The sequence below is a fragment of the Cheilinus undulatus genome, linkage group 15 (assembly GCF_018320785.1).
Source record: "Cheilinus undulatus linkage group 15, ASM1832078v1, whole genome shotgun sequence".
NCBI lineage: Eukaryota > Metazoa > Chordata > Actinopteri > Labriformes > Labridae > Cheilinus > Cheilinus undulatus.
Genome location: NC_054879.1, coordinates 22016641 through 22035672, shown reverse-complemented (window position 1 = coordinate 22035672; position 19032 = coordinate 22016641). Strand labels below are relative to the sequence as shown.

General features: G+C 39.8%; 1 protein-coding gene across 18 annotated transcripts in view; it reads left to right on the top strand.

The window, feature by feature from the left end:
• The window catches only part of caska (calcium/calmodulin-dependent serine protein kinase a), a 177677-nt gene that overhangs the window by 63049 nt on the left and 95596 nt on the right, over positions 1-19032 (top strand). For all 18 annotated transcript variants that reach the window (XM_041806648.1, XM_041806644.1, XM_041806641.1 and 15 more), the window contains exons 2-5: positions 7392-7504; positions 12848-12953; positions 16511-16588; positions 16672-16744. In XM_041806648.1, coding sequence (XP_041662582.1) covers positions 7392-7504; positions 12848-12953; positions 16511-16588; positions 16672-16744 — 370 coding nt within the window. The remainder of the gene's footprint in view (positions 1-7391; positions 7505-12847; positions 12954-16510; positions 16589-16671; positions 16745-19032) is intronic.

Below are 19032 nucleotides of genomic sequence, written 5' to 3'. Positions count from 1 at the left end.
ATGTATTTTTAAGAGATTTCCTTTTTCAGTCAGAAGAATAATCTCTCACAGAGAGAAATGTTTAGAGATGATCTCCCTCCAGCAGCAGCATCTTCATCTGTCTCGTCTTCCTTAATAAGCTGTCTCTTTGTCTACTCTTCATCTCTGGTTTCATCTCTCCCTCTTTACCTCTGCTGATTTTTCTGCCTAGTTTTAGACTTTTATCTCCTGAGAATGTTTCTTCAGTTCATTTTAGTCCACGGCGTAGGATTACACCACTCGTTTCTTCTTTACTTAAGGCTGTTTTCACATGTACACTAACGCTAAAAACTTTCCCAAAAATCACCCTCCAGTGACAAGCCTCCAATCAGGCGACCCCACCCCTGATTTTTGTGGGGACAAGCAAATCTGTGCCAAAATCTGAGTTCATTCCTGCAGGTTTACTCTCTTCTTCTAGACTTCTCTTTCAGCTCTTAGGGCTGACTTCATGAATTTGAAGGATTCCTTGTTTTAGAGCTGGCGTTATCTCTGAGCTGAGACAAAGACTTCCTCACAGAGACGATCTCTTCACTCCAACAGGCTGCAGAAAAAAACTACAGCACAGCAGATTTTTGTCTCTTTTTGTGCAGTCAGCACTAAAACATCAACGTGAGCCATTCAGGGTTAAATGAGGAGCATTAAATCTGACATAGCACTGACAAACAATTTGATTTGGCACTTTAGTGTGGCATTTACCATCTAATGGTGAGTGCATGTTTGCAGGGCTGATGTCAGTAATGTGAAGGCCACAGGCAGAGGCCAATGAGGCCCTTCACCATGTATTTAAAACCAGTCACAGTGAGTGGACAAAATATTGCATCTCTATACCAAAGCCTCTTACAACAGCATCACAACTCAAACGCCTCCAATTATGCAGAACTCCTATCCTTCATCAAACCAAAACGGACCAAGTATTAAAAAAGATTCAGCATAATCACCATTTTATAAGACCACAGATAAATTAACAATCTTTCACCTATGTTGACTGTTCTTTGCAGGCAACTTTTTGGAAAAGTGGGTGGAGGAGTGAAGGAGACCCTCATAGCTTTCCATTTCCACCAACTTTTACAGAAGTTGCCAGCAATGGCCTGAGATTTGGCATGAATGGAAGATATATGCCGCCAACATCCCCAGTTTCATTAACATTATGACCTCTGCCTTTGAAGTTAGTCATTAAAGTTTGTAAAAACATTTAATTTAATTTATTCCTTTGAAAATGATGTCATCCTTTACTTTTGAAGATGACATCAACTTTTCTAAAAACATTCTATCCTTGCCTCTGAAGATGATGTCATTCTTTGAATTTAACAAGAATTTTGATTAATTCCTTTGAAGATGATGTCATCCTTTACTTTTGAAGATGACATCAACTTTTCTAAAAACATTCTATCCTTGCCTCTGAAGATGATGTCATTCTTTGAAGTTAAAAAGAAACTGAATCAATTCCTTTAAAGGTGATTTCATCAAAGCTCATTAATGAAGTCCTTTGCCTTTGAAGATGATGTCATCAAAGCTCTTAATTAGGTGTGTCTAGAGGTTTAAACTTTTAATCACAATTATTCTCAGAATTTCTGTAGTTAATCTTGATTTATTGTACCCTTTTTATCGCGTTTAAAATTCCCCTCTTTCGAAACCCAAACTGCTTTTGTGTCATTTTTATTTGTCTTCTGTCTTAAACTAAGGGTAATTGACTTCCGGTCAAGATACAGACCTAAATTTGTCAAAGAACATGAACTTAACTGCGGATAAAGGAACTTCTTGCCCTTAAAGAAGATGTCAACAAAGGTTAGAAAACATTCCATCCTTGCCTGTAAGATGATGTCATCAAAGCTTGTAAAACATCTCATCCTATCCTTTAAGGGTGATGTCATCACAATTTAAATAACATTCCATCTTTGTGTTTTGCATTTAGCTCAGTCTAGCAGAGTGTCATCAGTCAAAATCCATCCCTTCCTACCATTTGAACATGTGTCTACACCAGGAACTTAAAAAAATAAAAAAATGCTTGCTATTGGTGACATATCTGTTCTTCTGACTCTAATCAGACATTTGGATTATTGATCCTTTTTTACCTCACAGTAATCCACCAATTCATTGTTCCGGTCTGTCTGTAGATTTATGTCATATCTAATGCACACCTATATCTTGAGGCCCTAGTATATTGTCTATCGTTGGTGTACGGTGACACCGACTGTGCGTGTGCGCTTCTGTGCGTGTGCTTATGCATGTGTAAAGTGTTAGCCTGTGTGTGTTTGAGCTAATTAGAGCCAGTAGCAGGCGGTTAAATAAATATCTCTCATGTGACGGTGATCTGAGGACACACAGGAATGTTTCTACTCACTAAACCGCTGACCCAGTGGCCCTAAGAAAGAGAGGGAGAGGGAGAGGGAGAGAGAGGGAGAGAGAGAGAGAGAGTGTGTGTAAAGACTGCACAGCTCTCCCGTTGGTTTTTATTTCAGTCACTGTTTGATCATGTTTGGACCGTGTTTGTTTGCACGTCTGTTTGTGCGTGCATGCGTTAGTGCGTGTGTGGGCGCCGTGCCTTCCCTCCTCACCCCTCTGACGTTAAGCAGCTTTATCCTGATCACCATCTGCTCCACCAGTCTGTTAGTGTGAAGCGACAACCACACTCACTGGTGGCTGCTTGGTGTAGTGGTGTTCTGTGTAGCTGTGAAATTGTTGCTCTCATATGAGAGTATAACAGAGCTCAGCAGTGAGACTACAGGAGTCAAAATCATATTTGTTTCCTTCATAGAGGATTTCACCGTCACAGATGGGCATACCAGGATCTACCTGAGTTGGAAACAATGGTATATGCTCCTGTAGAAGGCACAAATATCTGAGATATCAACCTCAATTTAATAAAAACTTCTTTCAATATTGATCATCTGGGGGAAAGGTGCTACACTACCTACAGTCCTAAAGCCTATAATACTAAAGCATCCAAACTCATCCTGGCCCTGTGTGAAAGTCATTGCCCCGTAACCTAGTAACTGGTTGTTCCATCCTTGGCAGCAACAACTGCAAGCAAGCATTTGTGGTAACTGTCAGTGAGTCTTTCCCATCACTGTGGAGGAATTTTGGCCCACTCTTCTTTGCAGAGTTGTTTAAATTCAGCCACATTGGAGGGTTTTCCAGCATGAACGGCCTATTTAAGGTCATACCACAGCATGTTAATCAGATTTAAGTCCAGAGTTTGACTAGCCCAGTCCAAAACCTTCATTTAGTTTTTTTAGTCCATTCAGGACTTGTTGGTGTGTTTGGGACTGTTGATATGATGACTGTCCTTTGTTGGCAACTTTTGAAAAAGTTGGTGGAACTGCAGAGGAGCGAGGGCTCTCTCACTCCTCTGCAGTTGTACCAACTTTTCCCGTAGTTGCAAACATCCCCAGCTTCATGAACATTCTGTCCTCTGCCTGTGAAGATCATGTCAGTAAGGCTAAACTTGCTGGTGTGTTTGGGATCATTGTCCTGCTCCATAACCCAAACTCTGGAGCTTGGTGTCATGGACTGATGGCCAGACATTCTCCTTTATTATTCTGGTAGAGAGCAGAATTCATGGTTCCATCAATTACGGCAAGTGGTCCAGGTCCTGGTCCATACCATCACACAAGCACCACCATGTTTGACTGTTGATATGTTCTTTTGGTGAAATGCAGTGTTAGTTTTACCCCAGTTAAAGCAAGACACACACCTTCCAAAACTTTTGTCTCGTCAGTCCACAGATTATTTATCCAAAAGTCTTGGGGATCATCAGGATGTTTTTAGTCAAATGTGAGACGATGTTAAAAAGAAGGACGAAATACTTTCTGTTGAGTTTGTTCAGATATTTTACCCTGATTTAAAGTCATCACACACTATATAGGCTAAATCATTACTATGATCATTTGAACCAAGATAAACCTGTTTTAACTGGATTATTCTTCTTGTATTTATTTTTTAATTTCAGATCAGGAGAGAGAGAAGTTTTATTTGGCTCCTTTTTTGTTTAATGTTATGTGGACTACAGACCAAACCTAGACATATGCAGTCAGGACTTCTTGGTGATCTACCAAGGATATAACCAAACTGTTTTCAGCTGTTAGGCCGTCAAATTTCCCTCTTTTTCCTCTTCATACTTCTATGAAATAAAGCTAAAGAGCTGGTTTCTAAGGCTTAAAGCACCCTATAATGGAGGAAAATTCTTTGTTTTGTTTTTGAGTGAGTCTGCTCATATTTGGTTGTTTAATCCGCTCTGTAAGATTTGACTCTCATAATCATCTCGTGTTTGAAAAATCCAGCAACCATAAATGCCTCACGTCATCCTTATAGTTACAGTGCGTTCTCTTCTCGTGTTAATCCGTCACATCACAGAGTGTTTGCCCGCTGACCTGTTCACCGTGTTTCCCTGATTTCACTCAGTGCATGCTGGGAAATGTTCCAGGAATAATCAGGTAGAGGAAATAGACAGGATTATGTTAGTGCTGCTGTCACGGTGTTTGTGAGTCTATTCTTAACTCAGGCTGGGAATCACCGCAGGATACTGCACTTTCACTACACTGCCTTTAAGACAGGATAGTATGCTAATTCAACACATTTCTAATAGTTTTCTTGTGCTCTTTACTGAATTTCATCACACTTTTCATGGCAAAGAAAGGATAAAGCCTGTCTAACCAGCTTTTTATGCAACAAGTCAAGCCTTGTAATTCCACTTCAAACTTTTTATTGTAACTAAATATGATTATCAAGGAGATAGAGGGACCATTACTACCAACTGAGCTGTAAGTGTTAACAGAGAAAATTAATGAATGCTAATGTTGTAAATACACTTAAGATCCAAATACAGTTAAAAAGTATATTAAGAATCACAAAGCTATTTAGAAATGCAAATAAAGAATTATTTAACTTCTTTAATTTGAAATCACCCTCTCTGTTGTTACTCTTGCTACTGTTTTACATAACTTTCACATCATGACATCCTGGTTTCATTTTCTTGTAAGCATATTATTATTTATAAGATTTTTTTTTGTTTGTTTTGTTTTGTTTTGCACGGACTGGAAGCACTGCTGTTTCTGTGATGAAGTGATGAGTGAAGATTAAACAGTGTAACCCACTCTCAGTTAATAGCTGCCTGGATCCTTGATTACGAACCCTGCTATTAGGCTCACATCTTTACAAATGAAGCATAAAGTGCTGCTTATAATATCCAGATGCAGTTTAGAAGTTGAGGTAAACTTTGACTTAACAGTGGCTACGTTCACACTGCAGTTTTTTTTGCTCACATTTGACTCGTGTCTGATTTTTTTCTGACAGTGTGAACAGCGCAAGTCACATTGAATCTGACCGTTTCGAATCAGATTCAGGCCACTTTCGTATGTGGTTCTAAATCAGATACGTATCTGATCTATTGGAAGTTGACTGCAGTGTGAACAGGCAAACAAAAAATCAGATCTGAGAAAAGATCAGAATTGAGCATTAAGGCCTGCAGTGTGAACGTAGCCAGTGTATCAGTCAGGATGACATGGACTAGCCCTATAAGCCTAGCTGTAGTTACCTGGTCTCATGTGGATGAAGACTGGTGTTGATGCAGTGTTTTGCCTTGTTTATTGCACAGCTTCCAGCTTCTTATGTCCAACTCCTGACTTTCTGGTATTTGAAGAAACCTAAAATCATCTAGTATCATTGCACCACCTCTGACTTATTTTGGCATTCTTGTGAACTGTACCGTAAGGGATGTGTATTTTAAAGCCTTATTTAAATACGAAGCTTAAGATCAGCTGTTTGTTTGCAAAAATTCGAGGTGTATTTTCAAACAAGATTAACGTACCCCGTCTGTATAACTTAATCTAGTTTGATTTTAACACCAGTTAAACCTTCATTTTATTTTTATAATGTGACAATGATCACATTACAGCTCTCAGGTTTTATATTATGTTGTATAAATGGTTCAATTGTCAGATATGTTCACTTTTTGAAACATTCACAGAAATAACTTTTTACTTAGTGCTTGTTTTTGTTAACTGCGGCATAGAGGATGTGTATTTTAAAGCTGCCATCACAGCGTTTATGGCCATATCCATTCTAAAACATTGGTAATGATACAGATATCAGCGAAGAGCATGCGACCATACATTACCCTGTCAGATTTTTGAGCACAGGCTAATATTACAGGTCTCTGGAAAATGGAAAAAGTTATGCAAAAATATATAGGCTTTGCTCAAATTGAAGAGCAACTTTGAAGTTGTAAATATTGTTGATAAAATTTGGTTTACTTCAATTTCATTCAATTCAATTAGCTTTATTGGCAGTAAAAATATCAGCTGCAATGCCAAAGCAGTGTACATATTAATAGTAATAATAACAACAACAACAATAATAATGGTAATAATCAGAAAAGTATGTTTCATTTAAAATGACAGGAAACATGTTAAAAATTCTATGGTGGCCAGAGAAGAGATTAGCATAGATGCAGCTGTAGCAGTGGTTTGATCAGAACTGGACAACATTTCTTTATTAAAGAAAAACAAAGAACCACCCTGGAAGATTTTCTAGGTGTTAACATTGTTTCTGTTTTTCTCCTGATGGTTTCAGACAGTCTAATTTATGAACTGGCTCCACTGGTAGTGAAAATTCTGGACTGACATGATAACAGCTGACTAGATATCATCTGATGTAGTTTATTTCTACTGTGTTGTGTTCTGCTGCTCTGATTGGCCCGTGATGAATGGTCTACTCTTTCTGATCACCATCTGTTGGCGGTTGTCCAGATGGATCTGAAATAAATCCACTGAGATACAGAAGAACAGTCGATCTGGCATGCTATGATAGAAGTTTTTCATTAAAAACAAGAAACAAGCTCATCTGTAGTGCCAGGACTTGTTTTTAGGTTGCCGTGTGATCCATCACCCTTACAGCTGACTCTACAAGTGTGTTCAGGCCAGGTAAAATGTGCTGTAAGTGATCAGTGAGCGATGTGTTTAAGGATATCTTTCTCTGTAGCTCTGACCTCTCTGGTTAACTCCCTCATTAACTCAAACCGTCAGACCTCCGTTTACCCTGATTACTGAACCAGACGATACTCTGGCTCTGCAGGGGGTCTGATTTAATTTATGAACTCTCAGACATGAGGCTCTGAGTGAAGGCTGGCTGCCAGCAGGAGACCAAACAGGACTAGAACATCCTGAATTTGTGTTTATGTGCTCTGTTTTCTGGTTTAAAATGTTCTTTGATGCTTTGTTAGTCAGAGAGAAGGGGCTGTTTAGAGGAGGCGATGTTTGATTCCCTATATTTACTACGGTCCAAGTTTTTCTCTGGTAAATATTCACAATAGAGCATCAAACCATGTCAAACTAACAGCTTGTTAAATGTTCTTTTTCTTCTTCTGTGTTTTCCAGGGGTCCGTTCAGCGTGGTGCGGAGATGCATCAACAGAGAGACGGGGCAGCAGTTCGCCGTCAAGATCGTGGATGTGGCTCAGTTCACATCCAGTCCAGGACTCAGCACAGAAGGTGAGTTAGGCGGTGTTATCATCCTGCTGTGTGCAATAAAGATGATTGGTTTTCTTGCTGTCAAACACTAAAAAGTGTTGAAGAGATGCAGAGGTCAAACTCTCGACCCATCAAACTCCTGTTCTCTGTGTTGAACGCTCAAACACAGAGGGGGACATTAGTGCCCTCCCATGGCCAGGTTTAGGTGTTTCTGTGCATTTTCAGGTGAATTTTCTGAACATTCGACTGACTATTTTATCTGGTATTTAAAAACATATTCAGATTCAGACCATGTGACGTTGCTCTCCTGGTGTTTTAGACTGATTTATAAAGTAGCCCACTCCTCCTGAACCTCCCGTATTTGTCGTCTCTCTCAGATTTTAATCAAACAGCTGCTGGGACATTTTTATTCAGAGAAAGTGTGCCGAGTTGGGTCCAGACAAGTGGCTGAGATCTTATCGTTTCTCTCTCTTTGTCTGAGGGAGGAGAGGAGCGAGGGATGGAGAGAACAAGAGAGGAGGAGAGATTGAATGCAAGATATGTGGATGATAATGAGGGAGGAGGAGACAGAGGAGGAGAGGTCTGACTTTATGGGAAAGAGAGTGAGGTAGATCTGCAGACACTTTACTTTAACATCTATACGTCCAGCTGATTTTTGTAGAAACCACCTTCTGTAGGAAATCATGATTTAAATCTTAGTGTCTTTAAGCTGCCTCCCTCCCCCCAAGACCCTTAAATCAAAGGTTTTTTTTTCATCGTCACTGAGGTTTCATTCCTCTTCATCACCTGTCCTCGTGTGTACAGTGGTTTTATATTTGTGGTCACCTTCTAGCTGTCATTTATTTCCAATCACCTCCCCCCATCCTGTGCAGAAATCCATCAAACGGGCTCTTAAACTGCCGTCCAGTTGTGATTTGTTTTTATTGTCCCTCCTCCATGTTGCCGTAGAAAGCCCAGCAGTTTCACTTGAGTGGGCAGTAATCACACAAAGAAGGAGCTCAGAGCAGAGGAAGTGGGTCAGATGGTTCCTGTTTTGGAGGTGGATTGGTCAGCCAGGCCTCATGCGTTTACCAGCGTGCTCCTCTGCAGCGAGTCTGGGAGTCCGTCTGACGAATAGGTCAGACCTCTGAGGGGAGGAGAGAGAACAGCTCTCCAGAAAATGAGCACAATTCATCTTATGCCATTGACTCCTTTAGCTTCTTCGCCTCCTTCATCCTCCATCCCTCCCTCATCCTCCATGCTTCCTTCGTCCTCCATCCTTCCTTCCTCCTCTATCCTTCCTTCATTCTCCATCCCTCCTTCACCTCCATCCCTCCCTCATCCTCCATTCCTCCTTCATCCTCCATCCTTCCTTCCACCTCCATCCCTCCTTTTTTCTTCATCCCTCCTTCGTCCTCCATCCTTCCTTCCTTGTCTATCCTTCCTTCATTCTCCATCTCTCCTTCACCTCCATCCTTACCTCATCCACTATTCCTCCTTTGTCCTCCATCCTTCCTTCCACCTCCATCTCTCCTTTTTTCTCCATACCTCCTTCATCCTCCATCTCTCCTCATCCTCAATCCCTCCTTCATCCTCCATTCCTCCTTCATCCTCCATATCTCCCCCACTCCCTTGTTTCCTTTCCTTTCTTAACGCTTTGCCCTCTTGTCTTTCTTTTACCTCCTCCATCCCTCTACTCTGACTGACAAAAGCCATACATCTGTGTTTCTTCTATTGATTGATGTGGAAGAAGCCATGGCTAGAATTTTGAACTTTTCTATGAAACCAGTTAAATTGAATAAAATATATACCTGTCTATACAAATGCATGTGCAAGAATCCTAAAAAAACCCCAACTCATTTTCTTAAAATTACCCCCTTTTTGTAGATTTATTTGGGGTTCTTTTGTCCTTATTTTGATAAAAAAAAAAAAGCTGAAGACACAGGAAATGGATCCCAATGCATAAAGGTTTGTTGCGTTTGTATATTTGCACCTCTTCCAAAACGATGTCTGATGACTCCCCTTTACCTTCTTCTAAAAGTGCACGTGGAGTATTTTAGTGTTGCAGCTCCTCCTACAGTCCTAACTCTCTCTCCACTTCTTCTTTGCATTTCCTCTCCTAATTAGCTGCTCGTACTTTGGTTACAGGAGGAATATACATCCTCTAATATTAGCTAACCTAAAGCAGCATCCTCCTGTAGAAACCTCTGCTGCTTTTTATGCTTTGAAGCGTCATATTTAATCTCCTGCAGCCGTTAACGGTGACGGCCTTTACCACGCAGCAAACTCACCACATGACATTAAACGCAGCAGCCCACGATGCCCCGAAGGTGGCCACTTATCCGGCTTTAGCAGCATTAGCATCATGTTAGCGCTAGCCCCTCGCCTTGTGCCTCTCCTCAGAGGATTAGCTTAATGTTAGCGCCCAGGCTGGCAGCAGCATGAGGGGCCCATGGCTTCAGCTGGAGCTTAATTAAATGTCAGTGCATCCATAAAGGAACAATCCACCAACTTTAATAAGTCTGTGAGAGTGTCCGCGCTCCTTTTCTCATCTCCTACATAAATCTCCTCCACCAGCAGGAGCTTGACGTGAATATTCAGCTCCTGTATGCTGAGCATGTTTACTTTCATGGAGAGGAGAGGGAGATATTAAAAGTTAATGCAGTTAAGAGAGCCTGGTGATGCAGCTACAGACCAGGAGATGGAGAGGATCTCTTTAGGATGTTTATTTCTCTGGATGGAAGCAGCTGCAGTCAGGAGGAGGAATGTCTGCTTTACGGAAAGTCTGAGAGAGGGATCAGAGGATGGAGGAGTAAAAAAGAGAGATGGATGAAGGAATGAAGAAGAGGTAGATGGAGGAGTTAACAAGAGAGATAATATGAAGTCTGAATGAATGGCTGCAGCTCTCACCCATCTGAATGGCAGAGATTCCTACATCAGATCCCTACTCTTAGAGTGGTCTTTAGAGTAGTCTTACCCTGTATCTTTTTTAAAATATGTGGAAACTCTGATCTTGATAAACCTAATTTCTCTGTGCATTGATCCTTTTCAATTTTGATCACAGACACAAAGTAGTTTTTGGTGAACATCTATCTTCTCTGGTTTTATGAAATCCTCCTCCTCTCTGTCTCTGTCTGTTTTGATCCTTTAAAATCAAACTAAATGCAAACTTTCTAACAGGTGTGTGTCTCATGAGGAGGAGTTTTTCTGTAGCTGGCTGTCTATCATCTCTCCCAGGTGTTGTTCCTTTCAGCTTCACTACCCTCCTACGGGAACCCTTCTCTTCTCCAGGTGCTACAGAGAGCTGATTTAGGCAGATGTGTGAGGCAATAACAGTCAAACAAACAGCACTGGAGCTAAAGAGAGTACAGATGTGTTTTTAATCTGCATATGAGATGGTCTGATGAGTCATCAGCACGCTTTTTCTAAAGAGAGAGCCGTTTGCTGTGTTTTGCATTTTCACATTTTTATCACAGTAATGGTGAGAGAGGAGCTGGTCAGACACCAGAGGGAGGAGGAGAAGGGGTAACATTTCAAGGGTTAGTTAGGGTTAGGGTAAGGCAAATGAGCAACACTAAAGCTAGTTAGGAAATGAAAAGTGTTACATGTCTTTATTATGTCACCCTATAGTGCCTTCTGAGGGTCAAATCTAATCATTGAATCAGTACAGACAGCTGTTTGGACATAGTTCTGCTAGGTTTGAATGCCGTTTGTGTGGGAAGGAGACTTGATCAGACTGGAGAGGTCTTGGATTTTTCTGTCTCTGCAAGTATGATGTTTCTGATAGACAAACACTGAGGGAATAAATGAATGAAACCTCTGTTACCCATCAGGGAATTTGTCTTGCACCAAGAGTGTCAGCAGGCCTGCCCATTGATTTGGCTGGGCCCCTGACAAACCCAGAGGATGGGCCCCTGATAAACCCAGAGAATGGGCCCCTGACAAACCCAGAGGATGGGCCCCTGACAAACCCAGAGTATGGGCCCCTGATGAACCCAGAGAATGGGTTCTCCCGAGTTGTGATTTATTTATCTCAGTATATTTGTATTGGATCAGTAGCATCGATTTTAGCGGTCGGGCTAACGGTTCCCTCGTTTTGGAGCTGTCAAGCCGTTATGTATTTCTAAAGAAATTGTTATTCGTTTCACTTTTTTATCCTGCTCACCACTTTTCCACCCTTTTTTTTGCCACTTTTAATCAATATCTACCTTTTAAGTCTGGTTTTGACGTTCTTTTTTTCTACATTTCACCCACGTTTGCTGCTTTTCGCCAGTTTTGGCCAGTTTCTGCAACTATTAAACAATTTTTGGCCTTTTTGAAAAATATTGCCAATTCAAACTAATTTTTGCCACTTTTTGCCCCTTTTGTGTAATTTTGCCACTGGTCTAGTGCTTTTGTGCCACTTTTTGCCTGTTTTTGTCATTTCTTTTTGCCATGTTTCACTTATTTTTACTACTTTTTGCTCTTTATTGCCACTTCAATCCATTTTTACCATGTTTTTGCCACTTTTCAGCCATGTTTCGTCTCTGTCACAATCATTTAATTCTATTCTGTTACATTTATAGATTTTTGGCATTGTTGTCATTTTAAACCCATTTTGGTCGCTTCTTTTTGCCACTTTTGACCCATTTTTGCCAATTTGTGCCCATTTAAGCCACATTTTGGCTCTGTTCAATAATCTATGCTGCTTTCTGCCCTATATTTCCACTTAAAACCCATTTTTGCAGCTTTTTGCCCATATTTGCCGCATTTCACAGATTTTTGACATTTTTCACCCATTTTTGCCAATTCTTGCTGCTTTTTGCCCTGTATGGCTGCTTTAAACTTATTCTGCCACTTTTGCCACTTTACACCGTTTGTTGTCTGTTGTCACAAATATTAAATTGTGTTTTATTAATGTTGTCTCTGTGTCTTCCCCTTTGTTTCCTGGTATCCTGACTTTTGAGCTCATTGTAACCTAGCTATACAGTCTGGCATAACTTTCAGACAGGTTTAGTTCAGTGTTACTACTATTGTACTACAGCATTGATTAGATTCATTTTTTGCTGCTCTTATCAGAGTGGTTTATTCAAGTTAAAAATCAAATATGGTTATTATTATGGATGGTCTTGCATGCCAGTAGGTCTGGTGTCCACTCTACCAGAACAGTTTGGATGAAGACATCCCAGACCACGTCTGTATCGGTCTGAGCTCTCAGATATCAAACTGTTTTCAGTACACATCACATTAAAGATTACCTCTTGGTAGCTGAATGACTAAAACAGTTGTTAGTCAGTGTTAATGTGAGGCGTAAACTGGGTCAGACTTAGAAAAGACAGATCTATTGATATGTTTTTTATCACTTAGATTAATTCTCCTGTTCTCCCTCCTTTTCTGTGTTTTCAGACCTGAAGAGGGAGGCCAGTATCTGTCACATGCTGAAACACCCTCACATCGTGGAGCTGCTGGAGACTTACAGCTCTGATGGGATGCTTTACATGGTCTTTGAATTGTAAGTCTGAACACGTGGAAACATGCAGACACCTGAGCTCACCTGAGGAGAAAGAGTGGTGTGGGGTCACAGAGAGACAATCCTGCAGTGGTTTTATGAAATCAGCTCTGATAGGAGGAAGCTTGTTAGCGGGGGGGTGTAAGGGATGGGAAGAGAGCGGGCAGAGCTCTGTATATGGGGGGATGGAGATGAGATTAAGATTTCACACTCGCTGTTACCTCCATCTTTCTTCAAAGCCGTCGTCTTCCTCCCAGCATGCTCTGTATCTCCGTCGCCTCTCTCTCCCGGAACTAATTCCTTTATCGCTTAATTCTGTTATCGCTGAGCAGGCGAGAGCTCGCACACTGATATCATACGGCTCTGTGCAGGAGAGAGAGAGGAAACTTTCAAGGAAACGTACAAGAACCTCCATTTAGAGGGATTTTAGTTTAAGAGCTCACATGCATGAGGATCTGTTCCACGTTTGCACCAACACTCACATTAGAGGAAAACCAGGATCATTTTAATCTGCTTATCATCATTGTTCATGACAACATCTGAATATGAATGATGGTAGTTTGAGGAGAATCCTGACTGGAGTGTAAAGAAACTAGAGTAGTTCATTCATTAAAAACCTTTGAAGGTAAGACAAGTCTACTGTTTGTTTGTTTTCAGCCCCCCTCCTGTGATAATCCAGCAACATCAATATGTGTTTGATACCAGGCAACTGCAAAAGAAATCCTAGACACCTAATATACGTTACAGGTTGTTTTCAGATGCAGTCATGTCACCATAAAGATGGAGGGCAGGAAGTGATCTCTGCATAGAGAGGTGCTACCTAAAAGCCAAAGTTTTCTCCTGTTTATGGCTGTGACAACTCTCAAAATCAGCAAAAAGTAAGAGCTACTTTTGAGCCCTGAAAGTAGTTACACATTAAGGCAAAATGTTTAAAAAGCCCACTGAGAAAAAGCAGCAGACATGGATTAAAAGCCAGGGGGGGCAGATGGCCCAGTGGTTAAGGCGCGCCCCATGTATGTGGGTAGCCAAGTCTGGCCTTGGGCTCATTTCCCAAGAAGATTATATCCTTTAAAGTCTGTAAAACATTCTATCCTTGCCTTTAAAGATGATTTCATCCTACTTTCCATCCTTGCCTTTGAAGATTATGTCCTTTAAAGTCTGTTAAACATTCCATCCTTGCCTTTTGCATACAGGCCAGTCTAGGTGTCCAGTTATCATTCCAGTACAACCAGTATCCAATAAGGTTTACTTTCTCAATAGTATATCAGTGTTTCCATTAAAAGCATTCTTATAATCAAACAAGGGAGAAAAGCTGTTAAAGAGGCTCACCTATCCTCTTAGCTCAGACTCTGGTCTCAGTCCTAGACTCCTCTAGGCTCTGGTCTCCCCTCATCTGTCTAGACCTGTAGTAGGAGGTCTGCAGGACTAAGTCTTTAGTGATCTTGATCACCTCCTCCCCAGGTAAATCATTAACCTGTGGTAAAAATAACTTTTTTTCTAGAAATGTACATATGTAGATGTTCTGATAACTGCAGCGTGCAGGGCCACCTAGAGCTTCAACAGACTAACTTTATTACATTACCACTGATTCCTAATTGATGTCCACCATTGTCTTCCCCTGTCTCACTATTGCGATTCATCAGGAACACGTGACTGCAAACTACTTGTAGACTTTCTATTATTTATTAATCAAAAACTGCAGGAAAATGCCTTCACATACCTACACTGCACTGGTTAATGCCAGAGTTTTGGTACCATTGCTGAAAAATACATGAATTGTTTGTTTATGCATGTGTGACAGGGTAATTTGAATAATTACCCTGGCTCTCTGATTGGTTTTCAGACCGAATAAATCATGGAATCTTTTTCTATTTGTCTAGTATGAGTAACCTGATAAAATGAAGAGCTCCTTTAATGAAGCTGGTGAATGTCAGCGTGATCTTCAGGTTTTAAAGCACAGGCAGACATGTCTACTGTGAGACTAGCACACATGCAGACAGTCCAACAGCTCCACATTATTAAGAAGAAGAAGCTTTTTTTCATGTATTAAATCCCTTAAGGGTACATACAAGGAAAGGCAGTGGCAGCTCCTCTTCATATTTAAACCCAGCTGTGAATCAGTGGTGAAAACATCCTGTTTACTGCTGCTGCATTGAATGACAGCTCTTTAAACTCACAGTTAATGGTGAGGAGGTCTTTAAGCTGCAGCACATTCTCTCTCTCTGTTTCTCACATCATTGCTCTGCTCTCATTCTTCAGCCAATTACAGAAACCTGCTCTTTATTGTCACTAAGCCTCTGCACCAATTAAACTGGCCTGTGATGTCCGATTTGGCCGCATTTTCTCATCTCGTCTCCTGTTATTAACAGAGATGGACAGCAGTGCAGCTGCAAGCATTTATCCAACATGTTTACCGAGTTTGTGCTTTAGAGGCTGCAGATAAATCCACCTGCAGCCTTTGTGTAGTGTTTTATTAAATATTTCCAGACTGTGGTGATATGCTTTGCAAATTTTACTTGATATTCATGGATCATGCAGCGTATCGAAAGGCAGAAAAGGCAACAAAATTACTCTGCAATTGTTTGCATTAACCTTAAAGTAAAGGCTAGTAAAAGAGTGGATGTTTAAGAGCATAGCAGTGTTTAGAGCCAGATATACAGTAGATGATTTCTGCCCACATTTTGAACCTGATTTTGCCCTTGTCTCACCATTATTAGGATGTGGCTTGTTAAGACTTTTTGCAATGAGCATTTGTCTAAATAATCCTTAAAAATCATGTCCAACCAGTTAAGTTTGGCACAGGTGGGCTCCGATCAAGGTGTAGAAACATCTCAGTAAAGTTTAGAGAAATGGGTGGAACCTGAGCTACATTAACAGTGTTGTTTGAAAGGCTCTGAATACTGATGTCAGTGTGATATTTAAGTTTTTTATTTTGTGGTAAATTTGGAAAAAAATTATCAAATTCATTTTTTTCTCTTTGTCATGATGGGGTACTGAGTATGGACTAGTGGAAATGAATATTTAAAAGACTGTAGGATCAAGATGAAACAGAACAAAACTGGAAAAGGGAAGGGGTTCTGAATACTTTCAGAATGAGCTGTAAACAAAGCTGTGCCTGAGCTAAGAGGAAGACTAAAAAGGAGACGGTCATGTGGAATTATGGCGACAACACAAGCTCTTGTGTAATGTTTCCTGCAAAACATACTCTACCACAATATTCTTCTTTTTCTTGCTGCAAATCAGGACTCATGCCAGGATGGTGTTGCTCTTTAACTCAAAAGAGAAAATGCATTTGATAGTAAGATATCCTGCATCCGGTTCTGAATTAATGCAGAACATGATTAGTTCTGTTTTTTTTTGCATATTTAAAACAAGCATGTTTCCAATCAATCAATTAGTTTTTGTTTAACACCAATCAGAACTGAAGTTTTCTGCAGACACTTTCTAAAGAGGGCAGGTCTAGACCATCCTCTCCAACATGGACCACATGAGCCCAGCTATAAAAACATTTACTATTGTTACAATGTAGAAAAACCTCTGTCTCTCTCTCTCTCTTTTAGTATGGATGGAGCTGACTTGTGTTTTGAGATTGTGAAGCGAGCAGATGCCGGTTTTGTCTACAGTGAGGCAGTGGCCAGGTGAGACGCCTCTTTATCCAGACTTAAACTGTGCTGATATATCACTGTAACCTAAATCTACCTGTTCAATCCCTTTCCTTTAGTCACTACATGAGACAGATCCTTGAGGCTCTACGCTACTGCCACGACAACAACGTCATCCACAGAGACGTCAAGGTATGTCTGAATCAGTGCTCATTTACTGCTTTACATTTCAAACTTTGGTATGTTCTACTAGAGAGTTGACTCGACTTGACGACCAAAGAACTGAGACGGTTTGAGAAGGTGTTTCTGTCTGCTTTAAAGAGGACTGTTGAGAAAAAGACAGACAACTGTGTTCTCAATCTTCATTTTCACTCAGGATTACCACTTAGTATGTGAAAGCATGAGAGGGATTTAAATGCAGGTATAAACAGGGTCAAACAAGTAACAACATGCATACATGGAAACTCCACATTTTAGGGTTTCAAAGTTGTAAATGCAATCACAATTTAAAAAATAAATGTTGTAAAAAATGGTTAATTTACTGAAAAGAAATGAATTTTTTTGCTAAAAAGGTGATGATTTATGATAAAAACAAAAAAAATGTTCAAGTTAAAAGTAAAAGAAAATGTCTTAATTTTTTATGCTAAAAAGTTTTCAGTTTACTTGGACAAATTTAAATGTTCAATATTAAAATGCTGTAAAGTTCTGAGAAAAAAAATTAAATTTTCAAGCTTAAAAGTTGTAGATTTAAGAGAACAAACCTCAACAATTTTAATTAAGAAGTGTAAATTAAAAAAAACTCACTTTTTTTAGCATAGTTCTGTGCTAAAGTTGCTGATATATGACAAAAAACTCAAAGTTTTTGTGTCAAAAAGTTGTAAGCCCATGAGATAAAGCTTGACATTTTTAAACGTCATAATATATGGGAAAAAAACTCCACATTTGTATGTTAAAAAGATATAAATTTGCAAGAAAAAACAGCCCAAATTTTCAAGATAAAAATGGAAATTAACAAGAAAATGCGTCAAATTTTCTAGTTATAAAGCTGTACATTTAAGAAAAACAAAACTTCCAAATAGTTGTGTTAAAAAAATATTCACAAAAAAAACCCTCCACATATTTGAGCTTAAAAGTTGTTGAGAAAACCTCAAAAGACAGCTAAACTTTGATTATTTCTGACACCATATTTTAAAACCATGCAGCCTGTGCTCTTTAATGAGCAGTAATAATCAAAAGTACCAAAACTGTTATTTATATGTTTAACCAAAAGCTGCAGTGAGGGAAAGAGGGAGCTACTGGAGGAAAATGTTGGAAAGGGTTCTTTATTTTATACCTGAAGAATGCTGCGTTCACTGTCTACGTTGAACATGGAACTGCACACGGGAATGTTGTCATCAGAATTGTGCATTTAAGACGTCATGCAGGAGTTTACCTGCAATAACTGTAGATTAAATCTAATAAATGTCCTAATATTGGACTTCTTATACTTCTGCTTATGTTGCTGTGGTATTAAATACACATGGAAAGCTTTTTATTTTTACTATAATCAAATCAAAGTTTGAAATTCTGTTTCTTGTGACAGCCTTACAGTGAATATTTCTCACTTCAGCAGTTACATAATCACTAAATTGGCACATTAAATGTCTGCATATTAGGAACGCTGGAGATATAATGCTACATTAGTCACAAACTTGTTCATCTTTGTGGCTGAATCAAGATCTGAATGCATCATTAAATCCACATGAAGCTTTTTCATATTTCCTTCTGCAGCACATCAGCTTTATAAAGTGAAGTAGTCACCTCAAATGCACAGTAAGAACTCTGGATCTTCTGAACACATATGAAATCTGCTAACAAGCATGCTGGCTCATGCACAAAGTCTGCAGAACTGGCTCAGCAAAAACAAAATCTTCATCGAGTTAATTTCTAGCTTAATCGTTTGACTTTTGTCCAATTTCCAATTAAAACCCAACTCTCAGCGCGGGCTGTTTGAGATCTCTTTAATTCCTCCATCCTTCTGTTGAGGATCCAGCTCAGTGATTACAGCAACAGTTTCAATGTTTGGAGACAGCCTTTAGGCCAATGCATCTTATGATCTTAAATAATGTGAATCAATGAAAATCAGCAGCGAAGATCTTTCAACAAGATCAAGGACCCCTGGATCAGAAGGAAGCATGCTTTATTGAGGTTTATCCAACCTGAGGGAGAGAATTTATATCATGTTTACAGTGGTGGTTGGTAAAACAGCATCTAAGTAGTCACTGATGTTACTTCTGCCATGAAATAGACTTTACAATACAGTTGTCATAGGTAAACACCTGCAGTTGGCTGACATGAGGTGTAAACAATAGCTCAACCTACCAGCCATGGTGGCTGGTAAATCAGGGTAGAATATCATAAAAATAAAAATACAAACATTCTTAATTCTTAAGTTACTTATATTTCCCTAAAGTAGTGAAATATTCAGGCTATAAATAACA